The sequence below is a fragment of the Plecotus auritus genome (genome assembly GCF_963455305.1).
Source record: "Plecotus auritus genome assembly, chromosome: 5".
Taxonomy (NCBI): domain Eukaryota; kingdom Metazoa; phylum Chordata; class Mammalia; order Chiroptera; family Vespertilionidae; genus Plecotus; species Plecotus auritus.
Genome location: NC_137776.1, coordinates 38,721,641 through 38,744,294, shown reverse-complemented (window position 1 = coordinate 38,744,294; position 22,654 = coordinate 38,721,641). Strand labels below are relative to the sequence as shown.

Sequence of the window (22,654 nt, the reverse complement as noted above, 5' to 3'; positions counted from 1 at the left end):
TTTTCCTAATCTCCAGCGGCCAGTCTGCCATATTAGCTCAGGCAGTCAGCACCCGGAATGGTAAAAAAGCTCAGCATGACCCAGTGAGGTATGAGAGTGGAAGATGTCCATGTGGGCACCTGTCCTGCTAGCTCCCTTCTGAAGTCCCCAAGTTCATCGAGCAGCTCTCACAAGTGGGGGGATAGAATTGGTAATGAGATTCCTAAATCAAGTGTGTACAGAGAAGATGGGGACATGAGTGCAGAAAGGGAACACATGAAATCCGCTCTGGTCATGCAGAAGGACCAGCAAGACCTCCTGGCACCATGGCAAGGGCAAGGGCACATGGAACAGGACACATGAGTGAACAGGCCCAGTTCCCCACCACAGGCGTACATGGGACATGTCAGATACCAGCACTAAACATGCAACCTGCTATTTCTTTTTTTTGCTAATCATCACCCAAGGATGTTTTTCCCATTGATTTTTTTAGAGAATGGAAGTGAGGGGGACAGACAGAGAAAGAAAAACACTGATGTGAGAGAGACACATCGATTGGCCACCTCCCGCAGGCACCCCGACTGGGGCCAGGGACCAAGCCTACAACCGAGGTACCGAGGTGTGTGCCCTGGACCGGGAGTGAACTAGCGACCCTTCAGTCTATGGGCTGACACACTAACCAATGAACCAAACTGGCACAATCTGGTATTTCTGATAAGTTTTAGGAGTTGGGAGAGAACCTATTTTTTATTCCTTGTCTTTTTGTTGTTGTTATTAATCCTTACCTGAGGATTATTAGAAAGAGTGGAAGAGAAGGGAAAGACAGAGAGAAACATTGATGCAAGAGAGACACATCGATTGGCTGGCCTCCTCCATGCACCCCGATGGGCTGGGGGTTGAGCTTGCAACCTAACCACTGAGCCAAACTAGCTAGAGCTGTTCCTTGTCTTTTATTTTAGTTTTCATTTTCTAATCCTCACTCAAGGATATCTTTCCCATTGATTTCTAGAGTATTCCTTGTCTTTAATCGAGCCTCATGGACAAAGGGAAACAGAAGATGTCTCAGCTCAGCCGTCAGCCTCCTGGGCAATTCCTTGCTTGCTTCCTTCCTTCCTCATCAACCAAGGGCTTCTGGTCGGTCTGCTTGTCCTTGCTTGTGAAAACACACCCAACAGAAAGGAAACCTGTCTGTCAGCATGCCCTACCCACTCAACCAGCCTGGGCCCTGCGGCCAAGGCAGTTGTCACTTTCACAAGGGAAGCCTGCCTGGGAAAATCACACTTATTTTTTAATCCTCTCCTGAGGATATTTTTTCCATTGATTTTTAGAGAGAGTGGAAGAAAGGGAAGAAGAGGGGGAGAGAGAAAAACATCAGTGTGGGAGTGACAAATGGATTGGTTGCCTCCCGCATACACCCTGACCGGGGTCTGGGATGGACCTATAACCCAGGTATGTGCCCTTGACCGGGAATCGAACCTACAACCCTTTGGTGTGCTGGCCATTGCTTTACCACTGACCCACATCAGCCAGGGCAAAAATCACACTTTTAAAACGGTCAATGACCACTTCTTGGCCTCTTGGCTAAGATAAAGTGTTTACATCTGTTCTTATCAGTTTAAAAAAAACGGTCAGTAAAACCAGTACTGGTCAGTCTGAAACCTCATTCCTAAAATACACAGACAACCCAGAACAACCACATACTGAAAACCAAACTCCTGACACAAAGACAGCAACCAAAATGCAGAAAAATGATCTTCCAGTGAACAGTGTGAATGGGCTATACCAGTGGTCGGCAAACTCATTAGTCAACAGAGCCAAATATCAACAGTACAACGACTGAAATTTCTTTTGAGAGCCAAATTTTTTAAACTTAAACTTCTTTTAACGCCACTTCTTCAAAATAGACTCGCCCAGGCTGTGGTATTTTGTGGAAGAGCCACACTCAAGGGACCAAGAACCACATGCGGCTCGAAAACTCAATTTAATACATTAAGATTCTTGAAAAGATCAATGTAATAATAAAATGTGGGGACTTTGGGTGGAACTAAAAAATAAAAAGATAACTGCAGCCTGGCTGGTGTGACTCAGTGGTTGAGTGTCAACCTATGAACCAGCAGGTCATGGTCAGAGCACATGCCCGAGTTGTGGGCTCGATTCCCAGTGTGGGGTATGCAGGAGGCAGCCGATCAATGATTCTCTCTCATCACTGATGTTTCTATTTCTCTCTATGTTTTTTTTTTTTTTTTTTTTAAAAGATAACTGCTGAAATTAAACCTCACTAGGAGGCCTGAATACCAGATTAAGAGGTGATGAGTGGTCCCTGGCCAGTGTGGTTCAGTTGGTTGGAGCATCGTCCTGCATTCTGAAAGGTCATGGGTTCCATAAATTATCATTCCTCAATCTCTTGTGGAATTATTAAAAATAACAACAAAAACACACCAAAAAACAAAATAAGAATCAAAATGTGAATATCAGTTAAAAAAACAAAACAAAAAGGGAACTCCATTTTCAGCAAAACTAGGACATGGTTACATCCTAAATCACAAATATGGTGGGAGGCGTGCCAACAGCAACAGAACCAGAGTGCACAGTGCCAGGGCACAATTTCAGCAGGAGCCACCAAGAGCCATGGCCAATGGCATAACCTGCGAAGTTAAACCTAAATCCTGTCTGCTAAACTGAGGGAAGAAGCTCAGGTAGCAGAGTCCCAGCTTGGATAAGCCTGGCTTGGTATAGTAGCACAGGAGGCAGGACCACAGGAAGACACAACAGGCAGATATACCTGTGTGGGACAGTGAGAAACCGCAAGGCAGAAACCCCGCTGAGGGACCTTCCATTGGCTGAGAAAAAATAAAAGCCAAACTAACTCACATATAAGCCTGGAGTCATTAGCTACATTTCAAGTTTCAACTGGTCTATAATCAGCCACCCACACAAAACCTTCTTTAAAATAGCCAAACCATGAACAACTTAATTCAAAAATGGGTGATCAAATAGAACCATCACTGCAAATATTCAAAGACATTCAAGATAAAAGGAGGAAAGAAACAGAAAAAAAAAAAACAAATGTCAGATGAACACTCAGTAGAAATATGTTGCCTCTTTAGCAGATGAAACTGACAAAAATTTCATCATGAAATTAAAAAATAGTAAATAAGGCTGCCTCTGTAATACAAGAGCACAAAGCAGAGATATAAGAATTCTAGAAAGAGAAGAAAAGGTAGCACCCATTAGAAGGATCACTGTGTGAGAGCTCCTCTGCCCTGTTTTCTAGCCAGGTGACCTTGGGTAATACCTGAAACTGGGTTTCTTGTCTTTATATTATTGTCTGTTGTTTTAAAAAAACATTCTAGATATAAATTCCTTATCAGATATATAACTTGCTCTCATTTTCTTCACTTTCTTAATAGTATTATTTCTAGCACAAATGTTTTTTATTTTAATGAAGTCCAATTGATTTATTTTTTTCTTTTGTCATGTGTGATTTTTACTTCATATCTAAGAAAGCACTCTTTAACCTGAGGTCATGAAAATTTATTCCTAGGTCTTCTTCTAAGGGTTTTCTAGTTTTTACTCTAACATATAGGTTGTTGATCCTTTTTGAGTCAGTTTTTGTGTACAATGTGAGGCAGGGGTCCCACCTTATGCTTTGTATGAAGATCCAATTGTGCCAGAACCATATCCCCACTGAATCAGCTTGGCACTTTTTTCATTGTATTTTCATGAACTGATCATAAACGTAATGATTTCTGGACTCTCAACTCTATTCCATTGATCTGTGTGGCCATCCTGATGTCAGTACCACACTGCCTTGATTACTGTAGCATCAAGTTTTGATATGAGAAAGTGTGAGTCCTTCAAGTTGCTTCTTTTTCAAGATTGTTTTAGGTTATTTATTCTAGATCCCTTGCATTTCCATGTAAATTTTAACATCAGCTTGTTGATTTCTGAAAACAAAACAAACAAACAAAAAACACACAAAACAAAACAAAAAAAACAGAAAACAAAAAAACTTGGATTTTGACAGGGATCACATTTAGTTGGAAAGTACCATCATCTTAATAATAGTAAGACTTCTGATCCATAATCATGGGATGTCTTTGTACTTATTTAGATCTTCTTTAATTTCTTTCAACAGTTTTATCGTTTTATCAGTGCACAGTGTATTTCAAATTTTTATTTATTTATGTATTAGAGGAACAGTGCATGAAATTTGGCATGGGTAGGGTCCCTAGGCCTGGCCGGCGATCAGGGCCAATCAGGGCCTTCTGGCTGCCAGCCAGGGCCTTCCTTTGTTCTGTGCCACCCCCTGGTGGTCAGCACAAGTCATAGCAAGCGATCAAACTCCCGGTATCCGGTCGAACTCCCAAGGGGACACTTTTATATATATATATATATATAGAAGATAGTTTCACTGGATCTCATGCCACTTCTGTGTGGAATTTAGCCTCACTGCCCCTGGTGATTGTAGAAGCTGGGCTATCCTCAAGAAGGAGCAGGTGGAGGGATGAAATGCAAACCAAACTCCTGGGCTTTCACAGCCAAGATCTATGCTCCATTTTACTGCCTTTCCTAGAAACACTGGGAACACTTGCTAAGTATTTTTGATAAACACTACCCTAAAATGAAAGTGAGTATATATGTTCTCTGAGCCAAAACTTTTCCTTCAGTCTTTAGGTATTTATTGAAGGGGGGAAAAAGTCTCAATTCCTTCTGATACTTGGTTCTGACATTTATATATTTTCTTTAGCCCTAGATGGTGTGGCTCAGGTTGGAGCCTCACCCCATACAATGAAAGATCTTGGGTTCGATTCTCAGTGAGGGCACATACCTAGGTTTTAGGCTCCATCCCCAGTGGAGGTAAGTGCAGGAGGCGGCTGATTGATGTTTCTCTCTCTCCCTTCCTCTGTCTCTCAAATAAATAAAAACATATTGAAAAAAAGATGAACAATGCAAAGGGAGGATAATTTGATCCTATAAATAAACATATCAGTGGATTGTATTTTACCTAGAATTTTTTTAATTATTATTATTTTAGGGAAAATTGATCTTTATTAACATAAAAGAGCAGCTTTGAAATTACATTTTGATGACTATGGAGATTTAGACACTTGCCATCTCTAATTACAGGCAGTGTGAATAAGTGGAAACAGCCAAGAACTGGAGCGAGGAGAAAAGTTTAGCCCAATTTTTCCAGCTGTTTCTTTGTGACTCAGGTGTTAACCATGTGCCCATGTCTCAGTTTCCTTTTTCATACAACAGGAAAACCTGCTGTTACTTTTTCTTTTTCTTCTTTATTGATTAAGGTATTACATATGTGTCCTTATCCCCCCATTGCCCCCCGACCCCCCCCTCCCTCGTGCCATCACCCCCCTAGTGTCTGTGTTCACTGGTTATGCTTATAGGCATGCATACAAGTTCTTTGGTTGATCTCTCTCTCTTCCCCCCACCCTCCCCTGCCTTCCCTCTAAATTTTATTGTGTTTGGAAATTTGCAATTATTTTTATAATTATACTGGGAAGGAGGGAAGATCTCTCTGGATTATTTCCTTTGGAATTTTTTTCCTATAAATAGTTTAATTAAAAACCTACAGTTGACTAATAGGCTATTTGAAACTCTCTTTTTAGGATTTATTACTACAGATTTCCCCTTAAAAAAGAAGTAGTTGACTACCAGGGAGTATACAATTTTGAGATGGGGAGGGAGAGAAGGGGGGAGAGAGAAAACGAGAGAAAGAAACATCAATTTGTTATTCCACTTATGCATTCATTGGTTGATTCTTATATGTGCCCTGACCAGAGATCGAACCCAAAATCTTGGCATACTGGGATGACACTCTAAGCAACTGAGCCCGACTAGGGCTGTATTCATTTTATAATTTGAAAAATATATTACAAACACTTTTTAGGGTGGAAAATACAAAAAGGCCCAAGACAGTTATTTTATAAATCTAGTAGATTTGAATAATTAAAAGTAACAGCATTAATTTCTAAACTGCAGAAAATTTACAGCAACAACAAAAAAATTTTTTAGAACTGTATAGCAACAATTTTCCAGAACAAGTCTGCCCTCCTGTAGTGCTCTTAGTTCTCTTCAAATTGGGTTCCACCAAGTAAGAAACAACTGAAGACCCACTGTCAAAGCCTATGTTCTTAGCAAGAGTGTATCAGACTCTCTCAAGATGTCTGTTTGTATTCTTTTAAAAAAAATTATTATTATTTTTTAATTTTCACCTGCAGATATTTTTTCCATTGATTTTTTTAGAGAGAGTGGAGGGGAAGGAGAAGGGGAAGAGAGAGAAACATGGATGTGAGAAGACACACCGACTGGTTACCTCTGGCACTCACCCTGACTGGGGCGGGGGATTGAGCCTGCAACCAAGGTATGTACCTTTGCCTGGGAAATGAACTCGAGATCTTTGGTACACGGGCTGGATGCTCTGAGCCCCCCAGCCAGGGTTGTGGTCCTTTTTTTTTTTTTTAACTTTTATTATTTATTTATTAAATTGATTGGGGTGACATTGGTCAACATGAACATATAGGTTTCAGGTGTGGGTTTATATGGTGTTTGTATTCTTTATGTTAACATAATAACAAGTTATATGATGTTAGTACTTATTTATAATTCAGCATTTCATTTCATAATAAAATTTGCCTTAGCCACATTTAGGGTATATTTTTATTATTTTGTATGGTTTTAAAAGATGTAAGATTTGATATAAGTTAAAGCCAGAAGCAAACAGCTATAGAGCTAACTATCCTTGATTTAACGTAAGTTTGATTTAAAAGAGCTCACTTAGTATTTTTAACATGAATGTTCCAACATATTTTCCAGAAGAATAGCAATGTCTAAAGCCTTAAAGTCACGCTGAGTTGTCTTAACCGAAAATTATTTTAATAGGGAAAAAATGGCTTTTCTTCTACTACAAAACTCTGACTTTTCCAGTTTCAAATATCAACACATGCAAAAGGGCACATGGGCACATATTAGGAAGGACCAAACAACAAAGTTATAATTATGATGAAACATTATGAATATCTGAAAACAGAACACTAAGAAAAAAATGTATTTTCATAGTCAAACATTAGACTTATTTTAGAAAAAGATATTTTAGATTTGTCAATGAAATATGCTGGAGACTAAACTGAAGCTTTTGAGGAGGCTGTCAGTTCCAGACAGGAGTATAAGCTGGGCTTAGGGCACTTCTCTGATTTCCACGGTCGGCAGAGAAAGCCCTGGAGAAGAAAGGGCTGGGATCCTCTGCCACTGTGGTGAATGTGATCTATAAAATTAGACACAAAAATGCACAACACGTGTGCACAGACCATTCCAGTAACAACAGTTTGGAAGTACCTACAGATGTTTTTCATGTTTCTCTTTAACTAGGCAAAATCTCTAAAAATAAAAGCCCACAATGACTGCAGCCCAGGAGTCAGGGGCTGAGGAGTTCTACTGCCTCCTTGGCCAGCAATGCAGCATCTGACCCTGGGTGCAACACCAACTTGTGTGAATGTGAGGACAGCATCACAGAGGGACAACACTGGCACCTCTGGGAGGTCACGGTAGTGGCCACCTGCCCTTGTGCATGAGAGCCCAGACCCCCGAGGAGACGGCAAGGCCCCTCCATGTGTCCACACTGCCCTGATCTTGCTCCCATTGGTGACTCAGGCCTAGCCTGAATCATCTTGGTGTTTCTAAGCCCATGTCTCCTCTACCTGAGAACCCTGCAACGGCAGCTTCCAAACACTTTCAGGACCACACTGATTCTCACCGCCTCCTGTCACTCCTGTCCACACCACGTTCTGGGCCAGGCCCTGGATGGGCTTGGTTCAGAGTCATCGTGTCCTCAGTGCTTTTCTGTCCATGAACACTTTTCCTGAGAAGAGGCCCACCCCTTCTGAGCACGAAGAGAAAACACACAGAGAGGGGCCTTGGGTAGGAAGTCCCCTTTTTCCTCGAGCTCCCACTGCAGAATAAGAAGGCTGGGCTCAGAGTCCATCCCGCTGACCTCTGTACCCCCAGTTTCTAAATCAACCTGGTGCCATCCCCAGCCAGGAGACCCAACTGGCAAGTTTCATTTCCATGCCCCTCTGCTGAGATCCTGAAATGACTTCTCTGCTACACAGCTGTGGTGGTGGGACTGTTATTGGCATGGAGATCAATAGGATCTCGTTGCTAGCAGAATTTCCTCGTCACTGTGTCACCCAACATATATTGTGTACACCAACCTTATGGGTGTGCCTGAGTGCATGTGTGAGTGGGGGGTGGGGTGGGGAGGGGAGTTGGCACTGGGAGCCTCGGTACCACAACCAAGTAAGTAAGAATAACAATATCCACATCTCTGCCTTGTGCCACATTCCTGGGCATCAGGGGCAAAGGAACAGATAAACTGCCCAAGACAAAATGACAGGTTTCAAAGGCCAGGGCAGAGTCACATAATAGCTATGTGCACTAGAAACACACAGAACTCCTGTGGAAAGCCTATATTATCCTGGAGTTTCAGATGCTGAATTACTAACTTCTTCTCCTGAGATCAGACCAAAATAAGTTCTGAGGCAGTTTATTGCCATATTTAGGATGTTCATGTAGGAGCAATGACAAACATCTGGCTATGATGCTTGTTGGAATTTTGACTATTTTTTCCTGGTCAGAAAGAAAACATTAGGTTTTTACTGAAATAGCAACGTAGTCTTCTAGCATGGAACTCCACAACTGAGAATCTGTCCTCCTATGTGCCACATGCTCAAGCAAAAGCTTTTGCAATTCTTAAAAAGAAGGAAAGCCCACTCTAAAAATGTTGAGTATTTTAAGCAAAGGCATGGGTGAGGTCTCACACACCCAAACTAGGTCCCAGACTGTTCTTTTAACCACCAAACAGCACTTTTCCACAGTACTAACTTCCAGATAAGATAACAGAAATGCTACAACTTGCATCAATTTCTAACCCTAATAATTACAAATGGTCTAAACACCTTGCTCTCTAAGCCGAGGAGAGGATCCCCCTCCTCTGCACCAGGGTTGACTTCAGACACCTCACACCCGACAGTCTGGAGCTGAGAGTGTTTCTGCTCCACAACTGCATACGGGCCAGGGCAGGTGACACATGGCTTCCATGTGAGTTCTTTTTTGCTCAGAAAAAAAAACTTTCCAGAGCTGAGGCCAGATTTCTTCCCCGCCTCCCCCCAGATATACATATTCAAAGCCACAGAATTCATATATCAACTGAAAACAAATCAAGATTTTACTAGATCAAAAAGATGGCCACTGCCTGGCCAGTGTGGTTCAGTGGTTGAATGGCGACCCATGAACCAGGAGGTAACGGTTTGATTCCCAGTCAATGCACATGACCAGGTTGCAGGCTCGATCCCCAGTAGGGGGTGTGCAGGAGGCAGCAAATGATGTTTCTATTTCTCCTTCTCTCCCTCCCTCTCTCTGAAATGAATAAAAACATATGAAATATATTTTTTAAAAAGCTGGCCACTGACTAACCTTTGGTAACTTAAAATCCCACCAATAAGTGTCAAACATCACACAATGAAGCCCACACCATGGGCTCCACTCTGGATTCACAGATTTTTCTCCCTTTCTCTGTACTACAGCACATGACCTTCCACATAGATTACTATATCCAGCAAGACTATCATTCAAAATAGACAGTCAAATAAAAAGCTTCCCAGACAAAAAGGCTAAAGGAGTACATCACCATCAAGCCAACATTACAAGAAATGCTAAAGGGATTGCTGAGAAGAAGAAACAGAGAGAGAAACCTAGCTATACAGAATTAAAATGGCTATAAGTACCTCTCAATAATAACCCTAAATGTAAATGGACTAAATGCTCCAATCAAAACGTGTAGGGTAGCTGAATAGATACAAAAACATGACCCAACTATATACTGTCCACAAGAGACCCACCTCAAAACAAAAGACACACACAGGATGAAAGTAGAGGGATGGAAAAAAGTTGTCCATGCAAATGGAAAAGAAAAAAAACTGGAGTAGCAATACTCATATCTGACAAAATAGGCTTTAAAAGCATCATGCTAAGTGAAATAAGCAAGTCGGAGAAAGATAAATATACAATCTCACTCATTTGTGGAATATAATGAACAACATAAACTGATGAACAAAAATAGAGCCAGAGGGGGAAAATATTCTAGAATATAACAGAAGTAATCCTGTTATTTTCAGATTTTTAATATTTCCTACAACTTTTGTGATATCATACTATGTTAGTACAGTTTTGGTAATATTATTATACTTAAAATCCTTTTATTCTTGAAATATTAATGTTTACTGCATGTAATATTATTATATGCAAGATCATTTTTCTTTTTAAAAAAAATATATTTTATTGATTTTTTGCAGAGAGGGAGGGAGGATAGAGAGACAGAAACATTGATGAGAGAGAAACATCAATCAGCTACCTCCTACACACCTCCTACTGGGGATGTGCCCGCAACCAAGGTACATGCCCTTGACCGGAATCAAACCTGGGACCTTTCAGTCTGCAGGCCGACACTATCCACTGAGCCAAACCAGTTAGGGCAAGACCATTTTTCTTGAATAATTAGTGTTTACTGCACGTAACATTATATTTAAAACTAGAGGCCCAGTGCACAAAATTTGTGCACAAGTGTGTGTGTGTGTGTGTGTGTGTGTGTGTGTGTGTGTGTGTCCCTCAGCCCAGCCTGCACCCTCTCCAATCTGGGATCCCTCTCATAATCCAGGACTGCTGGCTCCCAACCGCTCACCTGCCTGCCTGCCTGATTGTCCCTAACCGCTCTGCCTGCCAGCCTGATCACCCCCTAACCACTCCACTGCCAGCCTGATCAATGCCTAACTGCTCCCCTGCTGGCCCAATTGCCCCTAACTGCCCTTCCCTGCCAACCTGCTCGCCCTTAACTGTCCTCCCCTGCAGGCCTGGTCACCCAAACTGCTCTCCCCTGCTGGCCCGGTAACCCCTAACTGCCCTCCCTTGCCAGCCTGGTTGCCCCTAACTGCCCTCCCGTGCAGGCCTGGTCTCCCCCAACTGCAGGTGTGGATCCCCCCAACTGCCCTCCCCTGCAGACCTGGTTGCCCTCAACTGCCCTCCCCTGCAGGCCTGGTCCCCCCCAACTGCCCTCCCCTGCCAGCCCCATCACCCTTAACTGCCCTCCCCTGGCAGCCTGGTTGCCCCTAACTGCTCTGCCCTGCCGACCTGGTCCCCCACAACTGTCGTCCCTGCAGTCCTGGTTGTCCCCAACTGCCCTCCTCTGCTGGCCCGGTCACCCCTAACTGCCCTCCCCTGCATGCCTGATCACCCCCAACCGCCCTCCCTTGCAGGCCTGGTCCCTCTCAACTGCCCTCCCCTGCTGGCCCAGTAACCACCATCTGCCCTCTTCTGCAGGCCTGGTCACCCCCAATTGCCCTCCCCTGCAGGCCTGGTCACCCCCCAACTGCCCTCCCCTGCAGGCCTGGTTCCCCCCAACTGTCCTCCCGTGCAGGCCTGTTTCCCCCCAACTTCCCTCCCCTGCAGGCCTGGTTCCCCCCAACTGCCCTCCCCTGCAGGCCTGGGTCCCCCCCAACTCCCCTCCCTTTCAGGCCTGGTCCTTCCCTGCTGGCCTGATTGCCCACAACTGCCCTCCCCTGCTGGCCATCTTGTGTCCACATGGGGGTGGCCATCTTTGACCACATGGGGGCAGCCATCTTGTGTGTTGGAGTGACAGTTAATTTGCATATTACTCTTTTATTAGATAGGATAATTTTTCTTGAGATAGTTTATTGCATGTAACATTATTATATTTAAGATAATTTTTCTTGAAATATTAAGGTTTATTGCATGTAACATTATATTTAAAATCATTTTTCTTGAAGTAAAAAAAAAACCTGACAAAAATAAAACAGAGCCAGAGGGGGGGAAAATATACTAGAATATAATAGAAATAATCCTGTTATTTGCAGATTTTTAATATTTCCTACAACTTTTGTGATACCATACTATGTTAGTGCAGTTTTGGTAATCCTATATAATAAAGAGCTAATATGCAAATGGTTGTCACGCACTCGTGCCCTCGCACCAGGGCCGGGGGACCTGAGGCTGGGCCCGGGGACCTGAGGCCGCGCTCCCCGCCCTGGTGCCGAGCTAGAGTACCTGAGGCTGGACCTGAGGCTGCGCCCCACCCCCTTCCCCCCCGGCAGGTCTTGACGGGGGACCTAAGGCTTCGTCCCCCGCTCTGCGGGGCTTGACGGGGGTGTGGCCGGCCGGGTCTGGGTCTTGTGTGATTTCGAGGTGTGCGCAGGTGGGCAGGGACTTGATTCTGGGTCCCATGGCACACCCCAGACTCTTACAGGAGGGAGATTTTCATATACATTTTACTAATTTTCTTTCATCTCTGACACTTCTATTATAGAGAAAGGGCAAACAGCAATATTAAAATATTTCCTCTAATTAATTGCCTTTTAATGTGCACAAATTTTGTGTACCAGGCCACTAGTCCTAATAATAAAAAGGCAATATGCAAATTGACCCTAACGGTGGAACGACCAGAATGACCACTCAACCAGTCACTATGAGGCGCACTGACTACCTCTTGGTCCCTTTCCCAAGCTGGCAGGCTCCCATTGCCCAATTTCGAATGGGGAACTGGGGGTGGGTGGTGGGAGATGCGGGCGGTGCCAGGCCAAGGCCCCCACTCTGCCAGTTGCCCCACACACAGAGGGCGACCCACGGTGGGGGTGGGGCCAGTGAGCAGGTGGGAATAGCTGACCTCTTGGTCTCTCCCTTGAGCTGGCAGGCTCCAATCACCCAATGGCAAATGGGGAACCAGGGGTGGGTGGCGGTGGGTGCTGGGGCCGGCTGCCAGTAGCTGGGGAAGATGGCCCTGATTGCAGGCCAGGCCTAGGGACCGTATCTGTGCACGAATTTCTTTCACTGAGCCTCTAGTATTATTATACTTAAAATCCTTTTACTCTTGAAATATTAATGTTTATTGCATGTAATATTATTATATGTAAGATCATTTTTCTTGAATAATTGGTGTTTATTGCATGTAACATTATCATATTTTAAATCGTTAAAAAAAATAAAAAGGCTTCCTGCCTGGCCAGCGTGGCACTGTGGTTGAGCATTGACCTATGAACCAGGAGGTCATGGTTGGATTCCTGGTCACATGCCCGGGTTGTGGGCTCAATCCCTGGGAGGGGGTGTGTAGGAGGCAGTTGATCAATGATACTCTCTTATCATTGATGTTTCTATCTTTCTCTTCTTCTCCCTTCCTCTCTGAAATCAATAAAAATATATTTTAAAAAATTCTTAAAAGAAAACTTTTAAAATCCCACCTCAAGCCACACTGAGATACCACTTCATACCCACTAGGAGGGCTAGAATCTAAGATAGATACGTGTGGATGTGAAGGTGAGAATGTGGAGAAAGGGGAGCCCTTGTAACACTGCTGGGGGATGTAAATGGTGCAGCCACTTTGGAAAAGTCTGTCAGTTCCTCAAACAACTAAGCAGAGTCATCGCATGACCCAGCATTTCCAGTCCTAGGTATACAGCTAAACAAAAACGTGTACATGAATGTTTATAACATTATTCACAACTGCCAAAAGGAGGAATGTCCATCAGCTGATGATGGATAGATAGTGTGGTCCACTGCACAGTGGAATATTTTTTGGCCACGGAAAGGAATGAGGCCCTGACATATGTACTTAGACCACCTTCTGAAACATGGTGCACTGTGAAGAGGCCAGTCAAAAGACCATTTGTGGATAATCCCACTGACATGAAATGTCCAGAACAGTGACATTCACACACAGAAAATGGATGTTTTTTGCTTAGAGATGAGGGAGAGTGGGTAGAGGACAGGGAGATGAAAAAATGGATGTTTTTTGCTTAGAGATGAGGGAGAGTGGGTAGAGGACAGGGAGGTGAAAGCCAGTGATGTGGGGTTTCTTTCTTTCTTAAATGCAAATATATTTTAAAATACTAGAGGCTCCTCCTCGCAGGGAGCGGGCCTAAGTTGGCTGTCGTACATCCTTAGCTAAGTCGGCTCCCGCCATTCCTGCTGTGCTCAACAGCCGTGAGCCCAACTTCTGGCTGAGTGGCGCTCCCCCTGTGGGAGCGCAATGACCACCAGGGGGCAGCTCCTGCATTGAGCATCTGCCCCCTGGTGGTCAGTGAGCGTCACAGCAACCAGTTGTTCCGCTGTTCAGTTGATTTGGATATTAGCCTTTTATTATATAGGATTATATAGGATACTTTTATTGATTTCAAAGAGGAAGGAAGAGGGAGAGAGAGATAGAAATATCAATGATGAGAGAGAATCGTTGATCGGCTGTCTCTTGCAGGACCTCCACTGGAGATTGAGCTTAAAACCCAGGCATGTGCCTGACTGGGAATCAAACTGTGACCTTCTGGTTCATAGGTTGACACTCAACCACTGAGCTACACCAGCTGTGCTGTGGGGTTTCTTTCTAACGTGATGAAAGTACCCTAAAATTGACTGTGGTGGCGGTTGCACATATCTGTGAGTATACTAAAAGAATACTGAATTGTATACTTTAAATGAGTGAATTGCATGGTAGGTGAATTATATCTCAATAAAGCTATGAAACATTTTCAGCTTTATTGTCTCTAACTTCTGGCTTCAAGCCATCTTCACCTCCAACAGCAAGAATTTAACAAAGCATGTGTTCTCTGGATCTAGACAGGAAGCTGGGGCAAGCATACTCATGCTCCCCTAACGACGGGATGAGGCAATTCCGTGGTTGTATGAACATCACTTCTTTTTTTTTTGGTTTCTTTTTTTTTTTTTTTAAATAAATCTTTATTGTTCAGGTTATTACAGGTGTTCCTCTTTTTTTCCCCCATAGCTCCCCTCCACCTGATTCCCCACCCCACCCCATGCCCTTACCCCCCGCCACTGTCTTCATCCATAGGTGTAAGCTTTTTGTCCAGTCTCTTCCTGCACCCCTCACACCCCCTCCCCCCTGAGAATTGTCAGTCCACTCCCTTTCTATGTCCCTGATTCTATTATATTCACCAGTCCATTATGTTCTTCAGATTTTTTATTCACTTGATTTTTAGATTCACTTGTTGGTAGGTATGTATTTGATGTCATTTTGTTGTTCATAATTTTTATCTTTACCTTTTTCTTCTTCTTCCTCTTCTTAAAGAACACCCTTCAGCATTTCATGTAATCCTGGTTTGGTGGTGGTGAACTCCTTTAGCTTTTTCTTGTCTGTGAAGCTCTTTATCTGACCTTCAAATCTGAATGATAGCTTTGCTGGGTAGAGTAATCTTGGTTGTAGGTTCTTGCTGTTCATCACTTTGAATATTTCTTGCCACTCCCTTCTGGCCTGCATAGTTTCTGCCGAGAAATCAGCTGACAGTCGTATGGGTGCTCCCTTGTAGGTAACTAACCGTTTTTCTCTTGCTGCTTTCAAGATTCTCTCTTTGTCTTTTGCCCTTGGCATTTTAATTATGATGTGTCTTGGTGTGGTCCTCTTTGGATTCCTCTTGTATGGGGTTCTGTGTGCTTCCTGAACTTGTAAGTCTATTTCTTTCACCAGGTAGGGAAAGTTTTCTGTCATTATTTCTTCTAATAGGTTTTCAATATTTTGCTCTTTCTCTTCTTCTGGCACCCCAAAAATTCGGATGTTGGTACGCTTAAAGTTGTCCCAGAGGCTCCTTACACAATCTTCATATTTTTGGATTTTTTCTTTTTGTTTTTCTGGTTGGGTGTTTTTTGTTTCCTCATATTTCAGATCTTTGGTTTGATTCTTGGGGTACGTTGATCTACAGTTGAGTTTCTGTATATTCTTTATTTCAGACAGTGTATGCTTAATTTCTGACTGGTCCTTTTCCATTTTTTTAGCATTCTCATTAAGGTCCTTGAAGGTCTCACTAAGCTCCTCGGAGGTCTCATCAAGTTTCTCGGCGGTTTTTAGAAGATTCTTGAGTAACCTTATAAATGTGGTTCTGAACTCTATGTCGTCCATTAGTTTGCTTTCCTCCATTTCTCTCATTCGTGACATGTTTCTTTGTCTCCCCATTTTGCTGCTTTCTTGTGTTGATGGAGTGGCTTTGTGTGGTAGGTGACCTATAGGGGCCAGTAGCTCAGCCTCCCCAATCACCTGAGGTGGACGCCTTTGGTACACCCCTTTGTGGGCTGAGTGCAAAGTCTTGGTGTAGTTAAGCCTTGATTGCTGTTGGTACACTGGGAGGAATTGACCTCCAGGCCAATTGGCTGTGAGGACCCGCTGTGTCTATAATGGAAGAACTGCTGCGCTGGAGACACGCTTATGGTGCAGGACTTGTTTCAGTGGGGCTTTGGTGCTCACTGAGTCTGCCTCTTGAATGTATCACTTATGGATGTGAGGAGTTGAAATCTGGTGTCTCACACTGACCACTAGGTACACTGGCTTCTGGATCTCCAATGGGGTGCAGGTCAGCTACTGTCTGAGGCCACCCAGCAGGAGCTACAGCAAGAACTACAGTTTTCTCCTCTTTGCTTGGGGTTTGGAGGTTTTGGAGCTGTCTGACCCAGGCTGCAAGTTTGCTAGGTTAAGCTGCGATAGGGCAGGCCATTCATATGCTAAAGCCGCTGCTTGGAGCTTGGGTGGGTTCGTAGATTGTGCAGGGCGGGGTCTCAGGGCGTGACTAGGCTAGGGCGTGGCAAACAGCGATGGCTGCCAGTAAGCCGGCTCTGCAGCTCTTCGGCTCTGCGTCTCCCACCGTGTCCCGGCGTCCTGCGCCCCAGCACAATAAACAATCGTTCCTGCGTGCAGCCCTGCAAGCAAGCCTCCCTCACTTTCCGACCCCACAGCAGACAGTCCAGCTTCTCCCCGTAGGAGTTTGGGTCCCCCGCGTCTCCCCAGAAACGAGTTCGGAGTAATCGGGAGCTTATCTCCCTTCGGGTTGAAAACAGCAGCACTCCCAGTCACCCGTCGCCAGCCCGATTCCGTGTCTCTCCGTACCTCAGCTTTTCAGCGCTTGTGCACCCCTCAATGCTGTTTCCTCTTTCCTTCTAGTTGTAGAACTTCCACTCAGCCAGCTTTCCCGTGGTTCTGGGTGATAGACGTTTTGTCTTTTAGTTGTAGTTTTGAAATTGTGCGAGGCAGCAGTTTAGGTGTTTACCTACGCCGCCATCTTGGATCTGAACATCACTTCTGAGAAAGTATAATGACCTGTCTCTCCTCTAGGTGACAGCAGTGTGGCTCTACACCAATCTGCCACTACTGTGGCAGTCAGCACAGATAGCAAACAAAGTTCATTTGCACACATGGGGAGACGGAAGGTATAATTAAAACTGGGTCTTGCAAGCCCACCTCTCTGAAGCAAGTGTGATGAAGCAGCAGGGCTGCCTCACTTGTTGAGGACAAACATGAAACAACTAGTGACCTGGTGCATGAAATTTGTGCACATTAAAAGGGAATTAATTAGAGGAAATAATTTAATATTGCTATTTGCCCTTTCTCTATAATAGAAGTGTCAGAGATGAAAGAAAATTAGTAAAATGTATATGAAAATGTTCCTCCTGTCAGAGTCTGGGGCTCACCACGGGACCCAGAGTCAAGTCCTCGCCCACCCACATGCACCTCAAAATCACGTGAGACCCAGACCTGGCCACCCCGCATTAGGCTAAATCCAGACCCAACCAGTCCCACCCTTGTCAAGCCCTGCCGGGCAGGGGACATAGCCTCAGGTCCCCTGGCCCGGCGCCAGGACAGGGGGCATGGCCTGAGGTCCCCCAGCCCAGACCAGGGCGGGGAGCATGCCTTGAGGTCCTCCGTCAAGCCCTGCCAGGTGGGGGACACAGCCCGAGATCCCCTGTCAAGCCCTGCTGGGTGGGGGGCATGGCCTGAGGTCCCCCATCAAGCCCCACCAGGTGGGGGGGCACAGCCTCAGGTCCCCCGGCCCAGCACCAGGAGGGGGGGCGCAGCCTCAGGTCCCCTTTCAAGCCCTGCTGGGCGGGGGCGCGGCCTGAGTTCCCCTGACCCAGCACTGGGGGTGCACCTTGAGGTCCCTTGTCAAGGCGGGGGAGGGCATAGCCTCAGGTCCCTGCTGATTGCTTGTTAAGGCTCCTTATAGGAACTTGGCCTCAGCTGTGGGTGCAGCCATCTTTGTGATGGAGTGATGGTCAATTAGCATATTCCCTCTTTATTAGATAGGATTAGCCACAGACTCTGCGTAGAAAGACAGACATGACCACAGGGAGGCCTTCAGGCCAAGTTACTCTATATTTTCAGTGAAGCAAAATATAGGCATTTCAAAAATAACTAAATGTCAAATTCTTCCCTAAGTTAAAAAGGTCCCTTAAGTATAAACCTCTGACATCAAGTAGAGAATTCTACTCAGCCTCACTCAAGGCCAGTGTTTTGTCACCACCTGTGCATGTTAGCCAGGACTCTGCAAGGTGTCATCAGCATGTCTGCCCTGCCAGTTCACAAACTCTGCAAATTCACAGACTCTACAAGTTCACAGACTTTGCTGCTTAAGACTTAAGTGAAAAATAAACCAAGCAAGTAGGCACGAGATGGGTGCAGATGGCCAAAAACTCAGAACAAACAAAAAAGGAAATGCTTGGATCTGAGGTCAAAAAGATTGCTGCAGAGAGAACTCAAGCACTTAAATAAAGCATGTTAATCCAATCTAAGTTCTGATTTTGTTCATCCAACCATATTTACAGAGCAAGGCCTTGTCCAAACGCTGACGATACAGCAGTAGCTAGAACAAAGCCTTGCCTTCCAGGATGAGAGACAGCAGGCCAATTCTGGGACAGGGAGTGTCCTCACTGTGGCCAAAAGACCCACCCAGCCAGGGACTTCACTGCTCTGTATGCCCACACCCTGCACTATAAGCTTGCATCATCCCACTGATCTAATAGCAAATGTGTCTCTCTGTTCAAATATAAAGAATATAAAGGAGGGGGGTCCCCATTTCTCTCTCTCTCTCTCTCTCTCTCTCTCTCTCAAAAATTCAATTAAAAAGCAACAACAAACCAACCCTGGCTGGGTGACTGGGTTGGAGCATTGTCCCGTACACCAAAAGGTGGTGGGTTTGATTCCCGGTCAAGGCACATACCTAGTTTGGGGGTTAAATATCCGGTCAGGGTGTGTATGGGAGGCAACCAATTGATGTCCCTCTTTCTTTGTCTCTCTGAAAGAAAATCAAATATAAAGGAGGGGGCAGTGGGGACACAGGTGACCAGTGAAGAGTGACAGTGGAGCAGGGACAAAAGGCCCAGAGCGGCAACCAGCCTTGACCTCTGGATCTTAGGAGCTGCAACACACAAGAGACCTGGAGGCAGAAAGTAGCAGGGCATACCTGCCTTCTCAGGCTAGCCGCTTCCGGAGGAATTTAGGGGAAGCACTTATGGGACAGGGCAACGAAGTGTGTCTATCATTTAGCAAACCAGCCCAGCCCACTGACACAGGCACTGAGCTTCACAGATGGTCTTCTTTCCAGGGCTGCGTTCCTAATCCACTGGCAACAGCTGCTGCGGTAGCAGCAAAAGGCCACAGCTTCCTTGGCACGCCCTACCCATCACGGTAGCTCTGCCTCTCCACCCTGTGAATCCTGGTTGGCCTGGGAGTTTGCTTTGATCAGTAAAACCTGGCAGAAGCTACAATGGATCAGTAAAACCTGGCAGAAGCTACAATGCACAAATTCCAAATCTAGACCTCACGGACTTTACAGTTTTCCACTCATCCCTAAGCAAGCAAGGCCATGTTTTCACTGGAGGGAGAGAGTCTGCAAGGAGGAAGATTCTAGTTGAGGCTGTGGAAATGTAAGGCCATCATAGACCACGCAGCCCTTTAAAGCCAGCCAGACCAGACGAACCTCCAAGCCAACACTCAGACACACAGGCAAGAGTAAATGTTTGTTTTAAGCTACTAAGTTTTGTTATTTACCAAAGCTAACTGGTACAAATTTGAATTTTAACTCCTCCTAAAAGGTATGCATCAGTAGGTAACCACAACTTAAAAAGTACCCTATCCACCTCAGGATATGAAACAGCAATTTGATTCTTTAATTTCTGGTAACTCTCCAGGTCTATACAAATACCAAATATGATAGTTGTATTTGACTAATATAAACAACAATCTCAATTTATTAAAACTTTTACATGCTCTAAATATTTTGAAACCTTTACAAAATATCATCTCTAACTTCCTAATGTATAAAATGACACAGATACTCAGTAAAAGTAAATTTCTCAGAGAAGGACTACAACCTATTTATGACTCAACAATAAGTGTGTATTTTTTTCTTTTCTGGGGCCTAGTTTTAGTTGATAAAGACCATGATGCAGAATAACAAAAAAGATGCTCTAAAGTAAACTTAGTACAATTCTTTTCTTTTCTTTCTCCCCCTTTCCACCTTTTAAAAATTTTGATCCTGTTATAAGCCCAGACCACAGTGAATGTGTTTAGCATAGGATGGCTACATGGTGGAAATTCTTCCAAACATTTGCCTGGAAAAGTTTTGGGAGCCCACTTAATGCCCAGACCTTTACCTATTTCCTACAGGTGATTTATGGAAGGGTGTCTTGGTGAGCCAGGAAATGCGGTCATGGAACCAGTAGCCACCCATTAGCTGCTCAGGGACAAAGGTTGCCTGTGCCAGACTACCTTCCCTACAGAGGCTGCCTCTTGCAACATAGTGACTTGGGAAGCTGAACAGACAGGTACTGCCAGTTTCAGTTACCACTGCCCTGATGAAGTGATATTTGATGTCCTCCTCAAATAAGACCTTAAAAGAATTATTCAGGGTCCCGAGTTCAGACACTACGAATCTGGGCACTCAAGGGAGAGAATGGTGTGCCCTAGGCTCTAAGCAAGAGGCCAGCTTCCCTTCTGGCAGCCCTGCTGACCCCTTTCTAGCCTCACTGTGCTCATCTCCTCCTCTCCCTCCCCTTTTTCATGAAATACACTCTATAATTAGGCACTGCCAGAGGCTAAAGGAGGTTTCCTTCAGGCCCCTTCACAGCCTGGCTCACAGCTCAATAACTGTTTTATTTTCTGTGTAGCATCTTGATTTCTTGACAGAAAAACCCAAGCATAAATTAATCTGCTAAAGTTTAAGTTCATTTTCTTGTCCTTACTTTTGACATTAGATCAGGGAAAGCTTCTAAAAATACTACTGTGCCCAGTGGTTGAGCCTCGACCCATGAACCAGGAGGTCACAGTTCGATTCCCAGTCATGGCACATGCCCAGGTTGTGGGATCAGTCTCCAGGAGGGGTTGTGCAGGAGGCAGCTGATCAATGATTCTCTCTCATCATTGATGTTTCCAACTCTCTCTCCCTTTCCCTTCCTCTCTGAAATCAATAAAAAATATATTAAAAAAAAAACCAAACAGATACTACTGTAAGTCAATATGAAATATTTTAAAAAGATAATATATTTATGCATTACATTTGAAAATAAATAACTTAAAAATATTCATTCTAATGTCATTTAGAAAAATCAGAAAGATATTTTCTAATGTATTATGTTGGTCTAAAATTGTCCTTTAAAAATACATACGTATATACATAGATACATACATATACATAATTGTTTTTGCCAACATTATCAGTTCAATCTAATATTAGGAAATTTAAAAAATACAAATGTTATTATGGCTGACCTAGAAAAACCAGTTCTATGCTAAGACTGCAACACTTTCCATCCAGGCTCTTTGCATGATGAGAGCTCAGTCCCACCCAGCCACCCTGAGCTTGGGGACTGTGTTGCCCCCACATTTCAGACGAGGAAGCTGACATGTAATGAGGCAAATGAACACCCACCCCACTCAGGTAGCCAGTGGCTGAGCCAGGAGAACCTGGGTGATACCCCATGGTTCCAGTCTGCACTCTATAGCACCAGGCAGCTTCTCAAAAGAGAAAAGTGCAGAGACAACATGATCAGAATTTTAAAGGACAGAGAGGAGGATCCCATTTTCCAAACTGAAAGGAGAAATGCAATATCACCATTTGCAAGGATTTTACTGGGTGTACCAAAGCCACCCTTAGTCAACTTCATAAAAAAGCAGCCTAACCAGCAAAATGTAATTTGGGGCATAATATTCAACTTTCACGCCCTAGCCGGTTTGGTTCAGTGGATAGAGCATCGGCCTGTGGACCGAAGGGTCCTGGGTTCGATTCCGGTCAAGGGCACTCATGGCAGTTGTAGGCTTCTACCCTGTCTGGGCCCTGGTCAGGACGCGTGCAGAAGGCAACCAAATGAAGTGTTTATCTCTCATTGTTGTTTCTCTTTGTCTTTCCCTCTCTCTTCCACCCTCTCTAAAAAAAAATCAATGAAAAAATATCCTCGGGTGAGGATTAAAAAAAAAAAAAAGAAGAAAATACAAGAAACTATGCCTCCAAAAATCACTTCTTACCTCAATGTCAAACATTTCCACAGAGTTGTCCAGCAGCTTTACTCGGAGAGGAAAGTGCTTCTCCTGCATTCTAGATGCTATCCGCGTCATCCCTGCCGAGGGAGCCTGCCCGGGCTCCAGGGTGCTCACTCCTGCGAGGGGCTGGGCGCCAAGGCGTGCCCCTGGGGTCTGCAGGGCTCGGTATATTCCTTCTATCTCCCCCATTCTTCATCAGGTAAGAGTGAGGAATATGCTACAAAAAAATAAAACCCAAAGAATCACACCAGCTATTTAGACATTAAAATAATGTAAAAAATGACCAGGTAC

The 22,654-nt window shown here is 44.4% G+C and overlaps 1 protein-coding gene across 7 annotated transcripts in view; it reads right to left on the bottom strand.

Moving 5' to 3' along the window:
• The window catches only part of FARP2 (FERM, ARH/RhoGEF and pleckstrin domain protein 2), a 111,149-nt gene that overhangs the window by 71,274 nt on the left and 17,221 nt on the right, over window positions 1–22,654 (bottom strand). For all 7 annotated transcript variants that reach the window (XM_080669810.1, XM_080669809.1, XM_080669811.1 and 4 more), the window contains exon 2: window positions 22,349–22,580. In XM_080669810.1, coding sequence (XP_080525936.1) covers window positions 22,349–22,552 — 204 coding nt within the window. In that variant the 5' untranslated portion in view covers window positions 22,553–22,580. The remainder of the gene's footprint in view (window positions 1–22,348; window positions 22,581–22,654) is intronic.